Source organism: Crinia signifera, chromosome 2 (genome assembly GCF_055691185.1).
Source record: "Crinia signifera chromosome 2, ASM5569118v1, whole genome shotgun sequence".
NCBI classification, from domain to species: Eukaryota; Metazoa; Chordata; class Amphibia; order Anura; family Myobatrachidae; genus Crinia; species Crinia signifera.
Window position 1 is genome coordinate 133,960,893 of NC_139218.1, and position 20,152 is coordinate 133,981,044.

A 20,152-nucleotide genomic window follows, 5' to 3' on the forward strand; every position below is an offset into this window, starting at 1 on the left:
TTCTCTGTGTGCTGCAGCGATTGGTTTGTTCTGGTTATAAAAAGCTGCATTTGCCCTGAGCTCAGGGCCAGTTATAGCTTTCTCAGCCGTGTCTGTAGTGCTGTAGCTTGTCAGAGTCCTGTAACCTGAGTCCTGTAACCTGTTCCAGTTCCAATACCTGTACCTGTACCTGTACCTGATTTATTATCCTGATAGAGCAGTGAGTTACATCCATCCTGCCTCCGTTTGTCTGTTATTCCAGCAAGTATTATTTCCACTAGTCTTGCAGTCCGCTGGGACTCCAAACAGACAGGACACAGACAGGAGAAGTTTGTACTAAGCTATGGCGACAGAGAAAGTGGATGAAGATAAAGTTTCGACCAACCAGCTCCTATCTCATTTTCAAACACACAGCATGGTAACATGGCAGCTGGGAGCTGATTGACCTGTACTTTATCTCACTCCACCTTATAGCTTTTCAATGTTTAGTACATATACCACTCACCAGGGCTGGATTTACTGCAAGGCAACATAGGTGCCTGCCTAGGGCCCCTCTGGTTACAAAGAGCACAGTACCTGGCCCCCAAAATACATCAATGATCAGTGTAGTGCTTGCCAGTCCCCATCTGAGGCTCCTCCCACTGAAATCCAGGCAGATACCCCCCTTCGCCAACAGTTCAAACACCGGGACCAGTTATTGCGGCAGTAAGGCATGGAAATATGCATTATTTTTTAAAGTACACATATTAACAGTTGTTTTAACATTTTCTTCATGAACACAAATAATAAAAGAGGGCCCATCTTCTTTTTTTCCCATTTGTGGTAGTTCAAATCTGACTCTTGGGAGATATCTACTGAATTATAGATAGTTGGTTTGGCAATGGAGTAATTGCAGCAGGCTTCAGAGTATTCCCTGATAAATTCAGAGAATACTAAATATTTGTAGTTACCACCCCAAAATGGGTGTTTAGGGGGTATAATCCCCCAAAAATATGACAACTGGGCCCCCTACTGTGATGCAAACATACTTTCAAACATACCTGGGACACACTTTTCATTTTTAAATAAAAATAAAACACAGACACTGATTATGCTGAACTCTTCTTCGTTTATTTATTTTTTTACACTTAATTCAGTAAGGTATTATCCAGGTTATCTGGGTAATTAGATATTCCTGTTCTTCGTAGGTTCAGTCTATGGCCAGTTGCAACACTCACAGCTAGGGTCGAAGACAAGGCCACTCTGGCAGTACTGCTCATAGGTGATACCGTTTAAGCAATGCCAGAAAGCATTCTTGTTGCTAGCCACTGGGTAAAGGCCACTAGCTTTGCCGGCACAGAATCCACTGCCTCCTGAGCTACTACCAGAACCGCTGCTGGAACCACCACTGCCAGACCCACTTCCACTGGGTACAGTGGCTGGGGCAGCTGTTATTGGAGCAACAGGAGAAGCAGGAGGTGTGCATCCTACAAAAAGAGAAGAATGTCAAAATAAAATGTGAAAATCCTGCGTTTAATGATAATTACACAATATATGCTAATACTTGATGTGTTTATGTAAGCATTATATCTATACTATAATAACCATCATGCTATCATTTGGAAAAATGAATAAACCCATTCCATTAATAAGATGAGGCTGTGGTAATGCCCATAGGCTTCGGTTTCCAACACAATCTATAGATGGCATTGCCTATCAAGGAGCTATGGCAATTAACCCTTTCCAGAGATTGCTTCAAAAGGGCACATGTCAGTCCCATAGAAATCTGTCTGATATCTGCTCTGCACCATTTTAATACATTTTGGAAACCATGGGGGAAATGTAACCACCTGCAAGTTGCAGGCCATGCTGGACTTTTTGTGAGTTGCCCTTATTTTTAAAGCACCATTCATTTACGCAGCAAAACCAGGCTGGTTTCGCTGAGTAAATGGTTGCCACTTTAAAATATGATCAGACTGCAATTTGCTATTATATTTCACTCCATATCTATTTATAAATGTAATAACTTACCAGAAGCCTGTACACCAAGAGTGCTCTTCAGTGTGGAGATCAGTGGATATTTGCCTTGGTTACAGAAAGTACCAGTGAAGTCATCCAGATCAATAGCCCAAACCATAGCACCTGCAAGGTTATTCTGCATCAGCCACTGAGCCTAGAAGCAGGATGTGGAAAAACAATATTAATTGCCACTGATATTTTGTAATTATTCCTCTAGTATTTTATATATATACAGAGAGAGAGAGAGAGAGAGAGAGAGAGAGAGAGAGAGAGAGAGAGAGAGAGAGAGAGAGAGAGAGAGAGAGAGAACTGTAAGTACCTTTAGCTGGAAGCTCTTTTGATTATCATATCCCAACCACTCATTTCCTTGGTAGGCATAGGGGACATCTTCAGCAGAAGACCACACATTAGTAGCACCATTCTTCAGGAAGGTACAGATCTGCATAGATGAATGGAAGGTTTCTCATAAGTACAACATTGTGCCATAGAAAATACAGTTTGATATTTACATGGTCACATTTACATCGAGTTATGTTTATTTATAGGATCCTGCTAGAAAGTTATAAATATTAATTAACTATAATGTAAACTTAATCAAAACATGGTCTTCTATTACAAGATGGTTTGCATAGTGCTTGCACAGCAGAACACCACAGGTAACACAATATTCTTACTTCATAGTAAGCCCAGAAACCAGCCTGCCTAGAGTAAGGTCCAGCAGGTCCAGCACCAGATGTAGGGGCACCAATGCCATTGTTTGATGGATTGCTCAGGATGAAGGTGTGTCCATAGGTTGGGAAGCCAACAATGAGTTTTGAAGCTGGTGCACCATTTTGCAGCCAGTAGTTCATGACATATTCCTTGAAAACAGAGATGTTGTTAATGTTATATGCTGTAAATTGACATATTCTGAATTAACTTTAATGGTCAGTTTTATAAAGGCCAAAATGCTATTTAGATAGCCCTGTCACCATTTCATTTCTTTTTTATTATTGTTTGTTGTAGTGAGTGCTGGGCCCCCTGTGTTTGTATTTTTTATTATTGGTTCTTTTTGGTAAACATGTGACACACACATGCCCTAACTCTCAACATGATTGACCCGATACTCACCACATTCAGGTAGGCGTTGGCACCAGTGGCAGAAGGGTTGGTATACAGAGGGCTGTTTTCTCCTGTGTATCCTTCCCATGAACCGTGCAAATCATAAGTCATCACATGGAAGTAATCCAAAGCCCTAAATGACATAAAATGTATTGTTACATTGTCCATTTGCTTACTATTAATCTTAAAATTATACATGTCGGTCCTCATAGTCTGTTTTTGTGATTAACATACTGTATATGCAGCTCTTTACTTCTGATATGCACCAAAATGTGCCTGTATATATATACACAAGTAGTTTGCATATTTTAGACATAAATGAGACAAGATGAAAGGGGGAGGCAAATGTAATGGTATGTTTCAGTGGAGGTGCACCAACTGTCCAATACCCGATAGGGAGAGCTGGTATACAAAGACACATTGTACAAAGATATGGTTGGTGCAAAGATACATGGTGATGATGTCATCAGCAGCACTATTTAGCCTCTTCTAATTAGTGGTTTGCATTTTAAACCAATCAGATACTTGGCAGTGCTAACTGGTAAGTGTGGATGGAATACATTTGTGCAATACTACTTTTTTATGCCAGTAATGTGACTACCATAAAGCTTGTGCATTTGCAACACCATTACACATTTATGTACAGTTACTGGGCCATAATAATGTTGGTTTTAAGGTGGATTTATTGACATACATGTGACTTTAGGTAGTTATGCTTTTTGCACAGCATAACCTTTATGCGTACATTCAGAAAGCAAAATAAGTTAAACCAAATGAAGTTCATCATCAATAACACAGTACTTAACAGAGGTGGCTCCAACCTGGGAGGAGGATGGGGGCTGCCACTAGTTGTGCTGCCTGGTCCCTGCTGCTTTGCAGCCGCTGCATGGTCCCCACCACCAGAAGGGTCCCAGCATCTACATAATGTAACTGACAAGCGCTGGGAATAACACATGTACAAACCCCTGGCTTTCATGGACTGAATTGTCTGCAGCCCATAGAAGCCAGCTAGGTATGATAATAAGACAGGGAGTAGCTTTCTACAGGAAGTCAGCTCCCTGCTTATTGTAGACCAACACAATGTAACTGATAAGCACGGGGACCTATGCATGCACAGTAGCAGCAATGGTACTGCACATGTGCAACCCCCTGGCTTTCATGTACTGCATTGGCTGCAGCCCATAGAATCCAGGTAGGGCCGACAATCAGCCAGGGTGTGGCTTCCTACAGGAAGCCAGTTCTCTGCCTATCGTAGCCTGTACTGGCAGTCCCACAGAGAGAAATTGCCTGTCATGCAGTGGACTGGCAGGTAGGACATCTAATAGTAAGTCACTGCCAGTAACAGCAAGTCAGTGCTGTCTCACAGACTACATCTGGCTCTCTGAATTGAGGTGGCAGGTATTACTGGGGGAGTGGGCTGCAGTCCAAGAGCCCACAGTTAAAATCCGCCACTAGGTAAAATCCGGTAAGGGTACTTAATTATTTAATGACACCCTGTCTATTATTGACAATGGCACCAAGAATGCATTGCCTAACTAAAGAATCTGTATTTAAAGTTTGTTTAAAATTATCCATTAAAAATAAATAAAATAAACTTTTATCTGTGGCACTTTGCTTACCGTACATCAGTTATTTATTATTTTATAAAAACAAAATCATTTGTACCAGAAAACCTGCAGAACCTTGATTTTTGTTGGTTGCATTTAGGTTAAATTTCCTGTGGCTTTACTTACTCAGCGAGTTGTGGGATCTGGTAACCTGACTGAATGTTGGAGATACCGCCTGCTACAGCTGCAGTCACCATGAGTCTTGGTCTGTTGGTTTGAGAAGCTTCTGTCTCAAATGCTGCTCTCATTTCCTGGAAATTGTACATTATTAATAAATCTCTTCCAATGAGTAAAAAAATATCTTAATTAATAAGTACAATAGCATTTTGCAACTAAGGATGAGCTTGGTTTACCTGAACCAAAGTGGTGAAGAGTGCTTTGTCCTGAGGGGGACTTCCTCTGGAGCCAGGGTATTCCCAATCAAAGTCAAGCCCATCAAATCCATACCCACGCAGGAATTTGATCACAGATGTGATGAAGGTTTGGCGATTCTGGGCAGTGGAGACCATGGCGGTGAAACTGTAGAAACACAAGGGAGTGAAAACTTGCTTGAGTCAACATTAATAAGTGCAAAGTCAGCCACTTGCTCTTCTTTACACACTTACGGGGCAGTTCCAAAGTTCCAACCTCCAATGGCAAGTAGAGTTTTCAAGTTACCATTCCTGAAATGGAAATAATCATTACATTCAATTCAAAACATTAATTTATTTAAAAAAACAATAGTTTTTATTTTAAAAAGCACTTCATCTCATTACTCAACAATGTTTTCTGGCCTGTGCCCTTCCTCACAGAAGTCATACTAGAAAACAAAACAGCTTGCATAAGTATTGCCTCCCCAGGACTGAGTGAGTAGCTCGCAGAATCTCAGCGTAAATAATATGCTCAGATTATGGGGTTTATTCTGATTCAATCGGAAAGGCACAATCACTCTCTAATGGACAAAACCATGTGCACTGCAGGTGGGGCTGATGTAACATGTGCAGAGAGAGTTAGATTTGGGTGTTTTATTGTTTCTGTGCAGGGTAAATACTGGCTGCTTTAATTTTACACTGCAATATAGATATCAGTTTGAAGTACACACCCCACTCAAATCTAACCCTCTCTGCACACGTTACATCAGCCCCACCTGCAGTGCACATGGTTTTGTCCATTAGAGAGTGATTGTGCCTTTACAAGTGAATCAGAAGAACCCCCTATGTACGCGAAAAAGGCAGTTACCAACCCAATAAAATAAAAGTGTAGGACAATGGGAATAAAGCTGCACTTGAACAGGCTTTATGGACATACAGTATGGGTCCCCAAACTCCTCAATTTAATTTTAAAACAAAGAAATTCCCGAAGCACTGAACCATAAAAGCAAAGAGATATAACAATTAAGTAATCTGTTCAAGTAAGTTATTATGGGGTCTATTTCCTAAACCTTGGATGAAGATAAAATGCCAACCATTCAGCTCCTAACCCTCATTTTTCAAAGATTGCAACATAGCAGTTAGGAGCTGATTGGCTTTTAATATATCCCCATCTAAGGCTTAGCAAATAGACCCCTTAAATTCTTAAGTGTCACTACAACTCATAGAACATACAGTTTTACACTACTCACAGATCATGCTAGTTAAAGAAGCACTTTATGCAAATAGTGTGTTTATAATGGAAAGATAGTTAACAGTTATGACTACTGACATCCACTGTAAATACATAATAATTGTATATGCCATTAAGCCCCTAACCATTACTACTGTTGGGTGCTAGATTGGGACTCTACCACTTACTGGTTCTTCAGATTTTGGAAAGAGTTGTACAGGGTGACGTCATTCCATTCAATTGTGGTGATTTGGTTGTTGGACATTCCAGCGAAGGCATAGATCAGGTGAGTACATAGGCATGGGTCAATGTTATCAGGCTTGAATTTTCCCAGTCCAGGTCTGTACTGGGCCCAGTTGGTGAAATAGCATGTCAGCTCATAGGCAGAGCCTGTTGGTAGTAGGAACAGAAATGTATATGGGTGCATATCAAACACTGTCTAAAAATGTATTTCTAACAATAAAGTATGTCATTACATGTAAGGGCTTATGTATTATTTATCCTGTGTTTTCATTTTTACCCAGTAAATAATAAATTAATTTGTATGTCTTATGTCTAATGTAGTTATTTGCTCATGGCTTAAAGACTTCTCCCCCTAGATGTATAAACACTGGGGTCGGCAGTGTAATTTTTACTAACACAGAAGATATCTCTAATAGGCTAAATTTAAAAAAGCCTGGTTACTAATATAACACATGCTTTTAGCAATTTAAATATTTCAGATAGTCTACACAATAATTCTAATACTACGGCTTATAAGAAACAATAAAAAATATCTATGCTTTTTGTGATTGGGGAGCATAGTCTGTTTTACATGTTGTCTGTATTATTCTTATTCTTCATTGTAGGTATTTCAGCAACAATATTATGTGGTTTTTCCAACTTACCTAGCTGAGCATTCAGCACCAGTGCCAGCCCTAAGAGAGAGTTATAAGAGTTTAGTAAATGTCAATGCATATTGGTATTTAGGGTTGTTATTAAAATTTCCAAAATGAGTCTATGAGGGGTATTCACTCTTATAATCCGGATATACCTATTCAATGAGGCCATTTTTGGATGGCTTTTCTGCCGATAGAGGTTGAATTTGTTTAAAATTAGAATCCACATCCGTGGAAAATGGTCAAAGATTGTCTTCAACTAAAAAATGTGGATCGACAAATAATTAGCTGATCCACGTGTTTTGCCATTGTGCAGATTTTTACAAAAATTGAAAAATTGTCATTTGGATTGAATTGATCAAATGTAAGTTCAACCGAAAATCTGCAAAAAGTGACGATTTTCCAACTGTCAGAAACATCAGCATGGATTAAATACCCGTCTATGAATCTAAAATGGTTTACCATCCAACACCCTTAACCCCTTTGCCCCCCTCCCTTCCACCAACAAATAATATTTATCACTAAGGTTCCTATAAGATATTGTGAAGCCTAGGACTGACTAAATAAACAAACAAACCACCCTTCCCCTTCATTCTCGAACTCCCGGTGTGCCCATTGTGACCTCCGGGGTCAGTAATACACTAATGTGAACTTTGTTTATGACAAATTAAACTTCATAGATTCCAGTTCCGGGCCCCCTTTCTTCCAGGACCAGGAGCCCCCAGCTGATGATGGCCTTTGACCATGCCCTTTTATATGTGTCAGTCATGCATCTCACACTTTATCAAGTGGCATCCTGCCCACCCTCATCTTCTATAATGTATAGGGGCACAGCTGGGAAGCAATGCTTCTAAGCCAGAGCTTCAGTTCTGTCTATTGTTTTTTTCTGTGATCATTATTTGCATTTTACATTTTCTTTCCTATTAATTTAGTATTATTCATACATCCTCATGCAGTGGCATAACAATGGCACTGCAGTCCAAGTGGTAACTTGGGGGAACCAGCGCTGTGGGGGTGCATGTTTTTTTCAGATTACAATGGGTCTGACCGTCCATATGGAATCTGCACTAAAATGTCCCTCCAAAAATGTCTGCCGCCTTGGAGGAGACAGATGGTAGATATTCTACTGGACAGAGGGATAGATGCAAGGTCCTACTGGGTAGGGTATATCCCTAGTTTAGGATTCAGGGTAGAGACATACATTTATAGCTACACTATTTATAGTTACGCCATTTCTAATTATGCCACTGTCCTCACAATGCCCTTCTAGCTATTTTGACACCCATTTTGGCATCGCTCCTATACCTCTGGTTTGTGCTCTTCTCATGTTTGCTATCCAACTTGCATTGTGTGTGCAGGCAAGCAGAATGGTATTTGCTAACTTACATATGCTGATAACCAATGGGAACATTCTAGTACCCCTTAGTGGTGGGTACCAGGATAATTATCTGATCATTGCCCATTATGTGATACAAGCAGATATAGTGCCTATCTCAACAAAATAAGTACAATGCCTCAGTTTGAATAAAGTAAGTGGTAGTGCCCATGTTTCAGTACAATCAATAGTAGTGCCCTTTTTCCAATAAAATAAGCCTTAAGGCACCCATTAAAGAACTTATAGTTCCCCAGTTAAACAAATAAGTAATAATGTTCTCAGATTTAAAGAACAATTTGTGTGTATGACTTAATAATCAATAATGGTTAATGACTTAATGATTGTGTTCTCATATAATTGAGAGCATTTTTATTAAATAGCTAAAATCTTATAAAAGGTATAATTATTGTGGTATATTTGTTTAGTAATACCTGCTTAATACCCAGTATATTTATTATGGTTGTAAACCCAAAGACTTCTGTCACCCTACCATCCCTAGGAATGTATACCTAGATAAGGAAGAATTCTTCCTTCTCTGTTACAACTAGTGTAAGAAACCAGGTTCAGTTTCTTGTAAACCAGTTGGAACATAACTCATTTTGCTATAACACTACCATACTTTGAAGCTACAATTTAGCAAATCTATGCATTGTATAGTAGCATCTATGCATTCACTTACCTGTGAGGAGGATAAGCTTTGCCATCTTGCCTCGGTACTGACTCTAGTTGGCGATGCATGGCTATTTATACTTCAAGCTCCTACGTATCACTTTCCTTATCACATGGAAAAAAGTACATTTTAAGTTTAATTAATGGTAAATAGTTACCATGTGTATTTTACTTTGCAGTATTGATATATAAAGCAAGCAATTAAAAATGATATATTTGCATTGTGATATACTGTATTGTTCTTGGAAACCTCCACTGGCTTCTACGCAATGGCAGCCAGATAGTAAGGTCAAAACCGAGGCTGCAATGCGTGCCGCTGTGATCTATAGACACTTCCAACCAATGGTGTCATGTTTAAACTCTCCTAGTTTAGTTAATATTGTAGCGGTGACCTTCTGTACTGTTTAATCTCCTTTGATTAGAACCTTCGGGAGTCAATTTCAGAGTTGCCAAAAAGATATACTCTAATGGAAATTAAATAGACACCTTGAGCCGTTTTGATCAGCCATGGAGTTATGACCTGAAATAATCACACATTAATTTGGCATCACTTCTGCTCTCAAAAGCTACAGTATGAGAAAATGATTTGCTGAGTGACTGTTTCCACCAGAAAAATTATGTATTTCAGACCCTTATTAGATAAATTTACATTTTGTGAATATTAATATATTTCTTATTATTTATTATATTTTCATGAAGCAAACTGGAATATATTTACAGTATATTTATTAATAATTATGTGCATCAAGACCATCACATCAAAGAGTTGTCACATAAGTACTGTATGTGGTGCTATAATTTCATCAGTAAGTAAGTTGTCTCTGATTTCTCTAGTTATGCACTGACCTTCTCCCACACTCATGTAATCCTTCCCAATTGGTTTACCAGTTCTCATGGCTCACTCCAAACCATTATATGTAAATTCTCAGGAATAGTGCCTCAAATAGGGACCATATGTTACCGTCCACCTGTTGGACCAGCTCTCACACATGTGGCTGTGTGAGAGCTGGTCAGAAGAGGCAGGCACTGTTCCCAGCAGCTGAGCAGACAGCCAGTGATTCGCAGAAGGTACAAATCCCCTGAATGATCTTTTATTAGATCTGATCTATAAGATGAGAAAATGAATAAAACTGTCCCTTGGGATCTTGCTGGAGAGGCCACAGAAAGCAATAGGCCAGCTAAATATGGTTTTGTAACTCGGCCCAGCACATTCAGGCCTTGAGTCCCTGGGAGGAACAAGACACACCACAGTCTTCAACCAACAGGTGGATGGTAACATTTTATTCCTTGCATTTGCACTTTATATGGTCCTGATTTGAGGCATACTAGGAACGCACAGCCCCCCATTTCCCATGTGAGGCAAAACTTGCATCAAGTACCAGCATTTCCCCAGAATGGTCACTGATTGTATTAATAAAATGTATTTATTTTAATGTAAAATCAGTCCAATCTCCATATGGTTTTTTAATTGATTTTTTTTTACTGGTTTTAACTGTTTATTTATTAGTCAGCGCTGCCTTTTCTTATTTTTCTTTGTTGACCTATATAGTTCAGGCCTGACTAACCTGACATCCTTTAGCAGCTGCCAGTGATTTAGCCCAGGTCGAAGCGCCACCTCCCCCTTCCCCTTGAAGGGGAACACAAATTTAGTGTGCTCTTTCCTCATGTGCCAATTCTCATCCTAACCCTCTGTTCTACATTCACTGTCTACCCCATCTGTGTCACCCCTGTCTGTCTGCCCCTCTCCTTTAAAATGTAAGTTCTCACGTGCAGGGCCCTCTCTCACCATTTGCCTTTCCTGTTCTTACTTAAACCATCTTTGATAGCACAAATCCTTTTTGTGCCACCCTGATATTTCTTTAAGTGTCGTCTGCTGATGCAGCTACAGTATGTTTATGACCTAGTACTTGTCCTCTATTGTATTCAACTGTAAGTCAATGTCTCCTTTTTTGCATATTTGCATATTTGGTTATATACTCTGTAATTGTGCGCTCCAGATCCCTTGTGGTGCTTTATAAATAAATGAGAATAATAATAATAATAATAATAATAATAATTATAGTATCCATTACAACCAGGGCTTAAAGTGGTCACGCAGAGGTCGGAGAATTACCCCCCCCCCCCCCCATCTCCCCTCCCCCCCATTAGGCAAAGACAGGGCCAGTGGTAGGTTTTTTTCACATCCCCCTGTAAACTAGAATGCTTTTCTGTGAGAATTACTGTGCAGGGCCAATGTGGAGGTTAATATGTTCCACCTCACCATTAGAGGTAGAGGAACTCAGTTCCACTCCGTTTCCCCTCACTTTAACCCCTAATTACAACTAATATTCTCATTGGACTATAATAATACTTTTACTTAGCAGGTATATGAAACCTTATATGGTTTTTACAATTGGTATAATTCTTGCTATTATTTTGTTTAGCTTGTCAGTTGAAGGTCTATGTACATAGGTGCACAACAGGGGAAGCAAAGGGCAACTCAACCCCCCTCACAAACATTTGAGAGGCACCAGTCAATGTACTGACATTGGCAGTGTCAAGGTGAAGATAATCAACTTTCTGGCTGCTCCACCTCTTCCCACTCCACAGCAGTTCCTCCACTAACCTCCATGGCCTTCCCCTCCTCTGCACCCAGTTACAGCCCCTAAAAGAGCACACACACACACACACACACACACACACACACACACACACACATATATATCTTAACTCTACCTATTACTGTGCAATAATATATATGTATTATTGACTGTTTCTGCTTTAGTCTGAGATTGCAATCTCCTCAACTGTTCAGTATTTGTTATCTGTTATTTTAAAGACTGCAGTTTATCCTTAGCTGCAGTATTTTATCCTCAATAGTCTTTCATTCAAGTCTGCCCCACACCTCTATGTCTCTTTTGTCAGGACCCTTAAGCTGTCATGCCTGGTTTCTCCTACTCAGCTGTGCCTCTCGCATCTTCCGGAATACACAGCCGAGTCCGGCCAAGGAGGGCACCGGTTCGTCTCCGCCACCACCCTCCAGCTCCCCAGCTGGAGTTGATGCTGATCACTGCTGGACACTGCCTGTCAGGTAACAGCTGCATCCATTGCTACACTGCTCACTTTTCCTCTCCTCAGCTGCTCTGCTCCTTCAATGCCCGGTGCCCTTTTTGTAACCTCTGGTTGGGCATGTAGTGAATCCCGCTCTATCCTCGTGCACCTCAACTTTATCAGCTGTTCACAAAAAATTAAGTTCCAAAAGGTTCTCCCCTTGAGAGCAGGGAGAATGGAACAACCCACATTCTTTGACCATAGTGCATACTGTTTGGGAGAATCCAATTTCTTCTCCAGGAGGGGTTACACTTTTTATATGTATTTTCTTCTTCTAAAAGATATAGCTAATGAAAACTTTAAGTGAAAGGCTCTTTCATTTCTTCTTACACATTAAACCACCAATGAATACTTTTTAACAATATTTATCCCCTAGAGCAGGGGAACGCCCAGCATTTTATAAGCATCCATATGAAAACCCTGGGGCCGATGCCTGCTGGGGGTGGGTGGCTATAGTCACATGACGTCAACGCCCACTCCCTTTTCTGCAGACTCAGACGGAAATAAAAGTCAATTTAGACGAGTGGTTCCCAAACTTTTGGGATCATGACACCCTGGAGTACCAGAATATTTTTCACGGTACCCCTAGGCCTAAAGTTTTTCATTGAGAAAGTCAGAAAAAAAATATAAAGAAAGTAAATTGTATTTATATCTCATCCTTAGGGTCAGTTTTGTGGTAATGGACACGATTCACTTCTGATTATTCAAAATTTGCCTATTATATTGGCCATAAATAATTTGAAATGGTCATGGATCAGCGGCCGTTCACATAGAAAGTGATGGCAGTTATAAACCAATTGTCCCATCTAGTCTTCCCATGCACAAACTAGGGTAATTTTTGGGGGAGGCAGCCAATTAACCTACCAGTATATCTTTGGATTTTTTACACCTAGTGTAGTGCCAGTGCAAGTTTAGATATTAGTGAGTTTCCGCACATTTCAGCATATTCTCTCATTAGCATGAGAGTAGAGCAGCTGCAGGACGATGGAACTTAGTGGTGGTCGTAGTGGTGGTAGTGGGGGTTTATGGCAGCCATCTGTAATGTGATTGGGGGTGGTACACAGAACTAGGCATATCATTATTTGAAAATTAAACCGAGCTCATGTAACAATTAGCAGCACCATTCTGAGTACACAATACAGATGAGAAGTAGGGAAGCAAATTTGTTGTCATGGGGCAGGTTGTCGTAGACTGAGATGAATAATTACAAGAGAGAAGAGTATAGACAGTCACTGAGTTTGAGAGAGCTGTAATTGAAGAGCGAGAGGAGAGGGCTCTATCCAACCACATTGCAACTTTTTTTACATTCACTCTGCTTTCTTACTAAGTACTGTGGGGTCGATGTATGAAGCATTGATAAAGGAGGAGATGTGAGCCAGAGGAGAAGTGGCCCATGGCAACCAATCAACACTGGAGTAACATCTATATTTGCATAATATAAAATTATACAGAGCAGCTGATTGGTTGCCATGGGCCACTTCTCCTCTGGCTCACTTCTTCTCCCTTATCACTGCTTCATACATCGACCCCACAGTTCTTAGTAAGAAAGCAGGGTGAATGTAAGAAAAGTTGCAATGTGGTAGGATAACCAGTGGCAGTATTAGACTTATTAGTAGAGACAGGATTATATGCAACAAAAAAAGCTTGAAATATGCATGCAAATATGCATGAAAAATACTTAAAATATGCATGAAAAGTGATAAAATATGCTACATTTAAATAATAAAAAAAGTAATTTATAACTTATTTATTTAAAAATCAGCATATAATTAGTTGCAAATAAACCTCAAAAATAGGCCCACAGCATCTGCAGATGTCTAGTGCTATACACAGGACTGCAGCGTCCAAAGCTCTTCTTGCATCAACTACACGGACCCTCGTCTCCAGCGCCAATGGATCAAATGTCAGCACAGCGTGTGAGGGCGGCGCAGTGGAAGGCTTCCTCCCTGCGCCGCATACTCACTGTGACACAGTATTTTCTCCGCACCTCTTCTGCTGCAGAAGTGTGTCTCTTGGTGTAAAGTCCCAGGCCAGGGGCAGGAAAAGGTTCAGGAGCTTCGTAATGGCATCCACCCTGACTGACTTTTGTCAACATGGATTGGCATCCTAGAGCATCCTAGAGCAGTGTCAGACATAGCGTACATCCAAGGTTCCCCACACTGCGCACATATTGCACCAGCCTGCACACTCTACCACTACCTGGCCAGCAGCAGCAGGGCAAAGCAGTGCTGTGACTCACGGGTGGGAAGAGGGTGGGGCCTAAAATATGCACCATCACTAGATTTTAGGATAAAATATGCAATTACCAGTGAGAATGGGCAAAATATGCGAATGCATATGCAAATATGCAAATGCATATAATCCTGTCTCTACTTATTAGTAAATGAAAGTATTAGACTTTTATATCCCACAAAAAGATAAAGATATATTGGCACTTACCTTTGATTTTCAGTGGCAAAGACGGCATATTTCTTATTTAGGTGCCAAAAACTATTGGAAACTTTATGATGCTAACTACCCCAAATTAATTTCTCAATTACAAAAAGATCTATATAATTGGGGAGGATATTATATTATTATATAATTATTATTATTATATATTATTATTATATCAAAATGAATCTACTCCCGCAATTACTTTATTATTTTCAAACCTTACCAGTCCGGGTTCCTACAAATGTCTTAAAGATTCTTCAACGTAATATTATGAACTTTATTTAGTCCATGAAAAAACCAAGAGTAAATAATTTGGTAATTCAAAAACGTTCGCTGGAAGGTGGCCTTGGGGTCCCAAACATTAAATCATATTACCTGGTAGCAAGATTGTCGCAATGTATCCTTTGGAATAGGCCAAAATCAGAGAGAATTTGGGTGGAAATTGAATCTAATGTTCTTAAAATGCATTCTATTTCCTCATTGCTATAGTTGCTTAGAAAGGCTCGACCAAAGAATTCTAAAAACCATCCAATAATTTCTCACAGTCTCAATATATGGGATATGTCTAATAGACAATTCAATCTTGCTCCTCTACCTAGCCAATTGATACCATTGTTTGACAATTCCAGGATGTTCCCCTAAATCTTATGATTTCTGGTGGAAAAACGTAATTAGATTTCTTAATGATATTTCTCATACTACAATCTTTCCAACCTTCGCAGACATTCAAACTTTATATTTTATCCCTCATAAAAAAATTATTTCAGTATCTTCAAATTAGATATTTTCATCTATCGACAAAATCACAATCACTGCTAGATCTCTTACACCAATTGAAAATTTAGTCTTCTGTAATACAACCACTAAAGGACTTATATCGTCATTATATCCTTTATTATTACATCATAGTTCAAATACTAGAGATTCACATGAAAAAGTGTGGGAAAAAGATTTAGGAGTGACACTGGAAATGAAGAATGGTCTGATATTTACAAAAAATGTTGCCTCTAGCTCAAAATGTATAAGACTAAAAGAAAATGCATTCAATTTATTTTATAGATGTCCCAGTTAAGCTTAACAAAGTGAATGCTGAAATCTCATCTACTTGTTGTAAACGCATGGACAGAGGCGTAGCGACGGCAGAGCTGGTGGAGCACACGCTCCAGGCGCAGGAAGATAGCATGGCGCCGGAGCTGTGCTGGCACCGGTACCGCCAGCTTGCTCGCCAGTTGCCCCCTCGCCCGTTCCCCCGCCCGCTGTGTCCGGGTCCAGGAGACGGAGAGAGCTGTCCACTGCTGATATGTAATATTCACTTCTCACGCTGGACCGCTAGCCAATGGGCGCTTGCGGTCCATCAGCCAATCAACTGGTGGCTGCTGGACCGCGAGCGCCTATTGGCTAGGGGTCCAGCGCGGAAGATATGAATTTTACATAGCAGCAGTGCACGTCTCTCTCCGTCTCCCGGACACAGCGGGGAGCGGGGGACAGGACACAGGACAGGACAGGGCAGGACGCACACTGGAAGGGGGGAGGTGAGCAGCTGGCTATGTAGGTGTACTCCCCCCTCCCTCCCTACTGCAACTGCACCCACCCTTCTGCAGTCACCCACCCTCCTGCAGTCACCCACCCTCCTGCAGTTTCCACCCTCCTGCAGTCAAACCCACCTGCAGCCACCCACCTTCAGTCACCCACCCACCCGCAGTCAAACCCACCCTCCTGCAGTCAAACCCACCTGCAGTCACCCAGCCACCCACCCTCCTACAGTCACCCAGCCACCCACCCTCCTGCAGTCACCCACCCTACTGCAGTCACCCACCCTCCCACCCTACTGCAGTCACCAACCCTCCTGCAGTCACCCACCCTCCTTACTGCAACTGCACCCACCCTCCCTACTGCACCCACCCTACTGCAATACTGCACCCACCCACCCTGCTGCACACTACTGCAGTCCACCCTGCTGCACACTACTGCAACCACCCTCCTGCACCCACCCTGCTGCACACTACTGCACCCACCCTCCCACACCCTACTGCCATCACCCCCCACCCTGCTGCACCCTACTGCCCCCACCCTGCTGCACCCTACTGCACCCACCCTGCTGCACCCACCCACCCTGCTGCACACTACCGCTCCCACCCTCCCTCCCTGCTGCACACTACCGCTCCCACCCTCCCTCCCTGCTGCACACTACCGCTTCCTCCCTCCCTGCTGCACACTACTGGCGGTGCATTGAATTGAAAATAGCGGCGGGGAGTGGGCCGCTGCACAGTTCTGTCCCCCTTGGCAATGAGCAAATTCAGTCCCCCTCGGCATTGAGCATGAAGCCCCTTGGCATCGAGCATGAAGCCCCTTGGCATTGAGCATGAAGCCCCTTGGCATTGAGCATGTAGGTAAGTGGCACTTTTGTGTCAAATGTGTAATGGGCATTATGGTGTGTTATATAGTATGTAATGGGCATTGTGGAGTGTTATATAGTATGTCATGGGCATTGCGGAGTGTTATATAGTATGTCATGGGCATTGCGGAGTGTTATATAGTATGTCATGGGCATTGCGGAGTGTTATATAGTATGTCTTGGGCATTGCGGAGTGTTGTATAGTATGCAATGGGCATCATGTGTGGGCTTTTGTGTAATTGGAATTACAAAGTTCACTAAAATGTGTACAATGGGGCAGATGTATTAAGCCTGGTGAAGAGATAAACTGGAGATAAATTGGAAAGAGATAACGCACCAGCTAATCAACTCCCAACTGTCATATTTTAAACACAGCTGATTGGCTGGTGCGTTATCTCCTTCTACTTTATCTCCAGTTTATCTCTTCTCCAGGCTTAATACATCTGCCTCAGTGTGTGGTATAATGTTGGTCCGTGTCCACTTTTCACTGCGCAGGAGCCTCACCTACTACAAATTGGGGGGGCGCAAAACATGCCCTTGCTCCGGGCGCCGTGGCACCTAGCTACACCACTGCGCATGGATGGCTCTTTTCTACATATTTGGTGGGATTGTCCAATTTTAATCCCTCTTTGGCAAAGTATAACTGCTATGGCTACTGTAGCTCTATTTTATCAATCCATGTTCCTTTCAAGGCTGGATATTATCTCCTTTCCATGGATATCCCAGAAGCTAGTCGCGCCCAGAACAAGTTATTCATGCATATAGTTCTCGCAACCAGATCTTGTATTGCAGGCCATTAAATCTTCGGATATTCCAACATTGACTGAGATCTTTACCAAAATTTGGCATATCCATTCAATGGAATATATCACCAGCATTTTGAATTGATCTTCAACAAAATTTATCAAAGTCTGGAGGTGAGATTTAATAGGATGAGAGATTCAGAAAGTGAGAGATTTGGTGAGAAATCTCCAGTTTTTTTAAAGCGGCAATCATTTACACTGCAAAACCAGTTTGATTTTGAAGTGTAAATGATTGCCGTTTTAAAAAAACTGGAGATTTCTCACCAAATCTCTCACTTTCTGAATCTCTCATCCCATTACATCTCACCCTGGAATCCTTCAACTTATTTTAATGTCTATCCGGCTTTTCATTAATTCGACTGTAATAAAATTCATGCGCCTCCATTCATAATTTATATTACTTATGTAATGGTTTCATTTTCCAGCCGGGTTGGTTACCTTTTCCTATTCCCATTCTACCTAACTGAATCCCCCCTTTTTCCTTTCTATCTTTTCTCTCTCTTTCCTTCCTTTTCCTTTCTTCAATATTTTTCTTATAACTTAATTTTTTCGATTCTTTTATATATGATAGTACTCTATATAAGGAGTTTTCTATATTAAATAAAGACTATACGAGTATACAGAAAAAAATGTTTTTATTTTGAATACACTTAACAAGTTTACTGTTATTTGATATTTTTACTTTGTATTCATGACATATCTTGCTGTTAACTGTTAACACATATTTGATTAATTTTCTATTTAATATGAAACCTTTTAACAAGTTTTCTTGTAATGCTTTTTCTCTGTATACATGACTCCTTATCAATAAAAAATGTATACAAGAAAAGAAAAACAGTGGCCTCAATCAGTTGCCATTGTGCCCAAACAGATCTCCTTTTGACACATTACACAGTCTCAGCCTGTGTAGAAAAGAACAAATGTTTTCCAGCATGACAGGCTGAATGTTTTATATTTGTACGCTTTTATATGGGAAATGGCAAATCTGGATGCTCCTTGGAGCAGTGGTGTAACAATAGCTCTGCAGATCCCGCAGTGGCTGTTCGTGCACCCTCCCCCTGCTCCTTCTCCTCCCCTCCTCACCGCTGCTGCCAAGTCCACTGTAACTGCTACCCGCCGGGAACAGCAGATCTTCCTCCTGTCAGAATGTCACTTTTAAAATGGCCTCCCCCCCACAGCAGATATTTAATAAGGATGCTAGAGAAGGTGGCGACCTCCTCTTGCATCCTAAATAACTGTCTGCTTTAAGGCGGCGGCCATTTTGGAAGTGACATTCAGGAGGAGTGCCGAAACTGCAGACAGGAGGATCTGCTGGTTCTGGTGGCTAGCAATGGACCAGGCTGCACCGGCAGAGGTGTGGGGGCACCCAAACTTTAGTTGTGCGGGGGGGCTATTTTAAGTGATGCCACTGCCTTGGAGTTAAGCACCTACACACATGTCTGAGGAGATGGAGACCAAGGCTTGTCCTATCATTTTTAGATGCAGATTAATCCCCATTCTACCTTGCATATGAAAACTAGTTTATACATACATTTTGAAGTTCAAACACACAAAATTGACATGTGTAAGAAATACAGACTTATTGTCCATTTGTTGTCAAGCTTATTTAAAAACATAAGTGGGATAAATTAAGCTGTATTGATGGATAAATAAGTAAAGGTGGTCCTAGGGAAGGATTAGGATGGACCTGGAAACAATGTTATTACTGTTCCAACAATGTAGGTGTAGGGAAGCCTACAGCCCAGTGGGGCCCCAGTATTGGGAAGGAGCATGGCCAGCTCAGGGAGAAGTCTCGTATGAAGGCCCGTGGCCTTCTCGGGAAGCAGGATTGGTCTTTCTGCATGTGACGGATGTCAGATGTGCAGAACGTCCGACCTCCGACTCTGATCCGATTTCACATTATTTCTTTCCGCCACAATTGGGTGAAATCGGGCCCAAATCGCATAGTGTGTGGGCCTTTATACCTGGACATAATGTTTATTGTTTCTCTATGGTTGAAAAGTGGGATGTAGATGTCTCCTGTGATGCTTTTATGTGGATAGCAACTTACAAGTTCCTCTGCAGCCGGTGTTCAGCATGACTGCTGCTAGTAAACACACTTCTGCAGCTATCCAGAGGCCTGTGATGATTTGCACATAGACCACTTATACTGTATGTGAAATACAGCGGCGTAGCTTTGTTTGGGGCGCCCCCCCGCCGTTAATGGGGGGCGCTCCCCCTCCCTGCCCGCCCGTCCATCC

General features: G+C 41.4%; 1 protein-coding gene across 1 annotated transcript; it reads right to left on the reverse strand.

Moving 5' to 3' along the window:
• Positions 1-1,173: 1,173 nt before the first annotated feature.
• On the reverse strand, positions 1,174-9,223 carry LOC146058869 (acidic mammalian chitinase-like). Its single transcript, XM_083171067.1, has 11 exons — positions 9,199-9,223; positions 7,154-7,183; positions 6,455-6,656; positions 5,291-5,347; positions 5,039-5,204; positions 4,812-4,936; positions 3,088-3,211; positions 2,652-2,837; positions 2,297-2,416; positions 1,990-2,131; positions 1,174-1,445 (listed from the first exon to the last, which is right to left on the reverse strand). The coding sequence occupies exons 1-11, from the start codon at positions 9,221-9,223 to the stop codon at positions 1,174-1,176; spliced, it is 1,449 nt and encodes a 482-aa protein (XP_083027193.1).
• Positions 9,224-20,152: the final 10,929 nt, after the last annotated feature.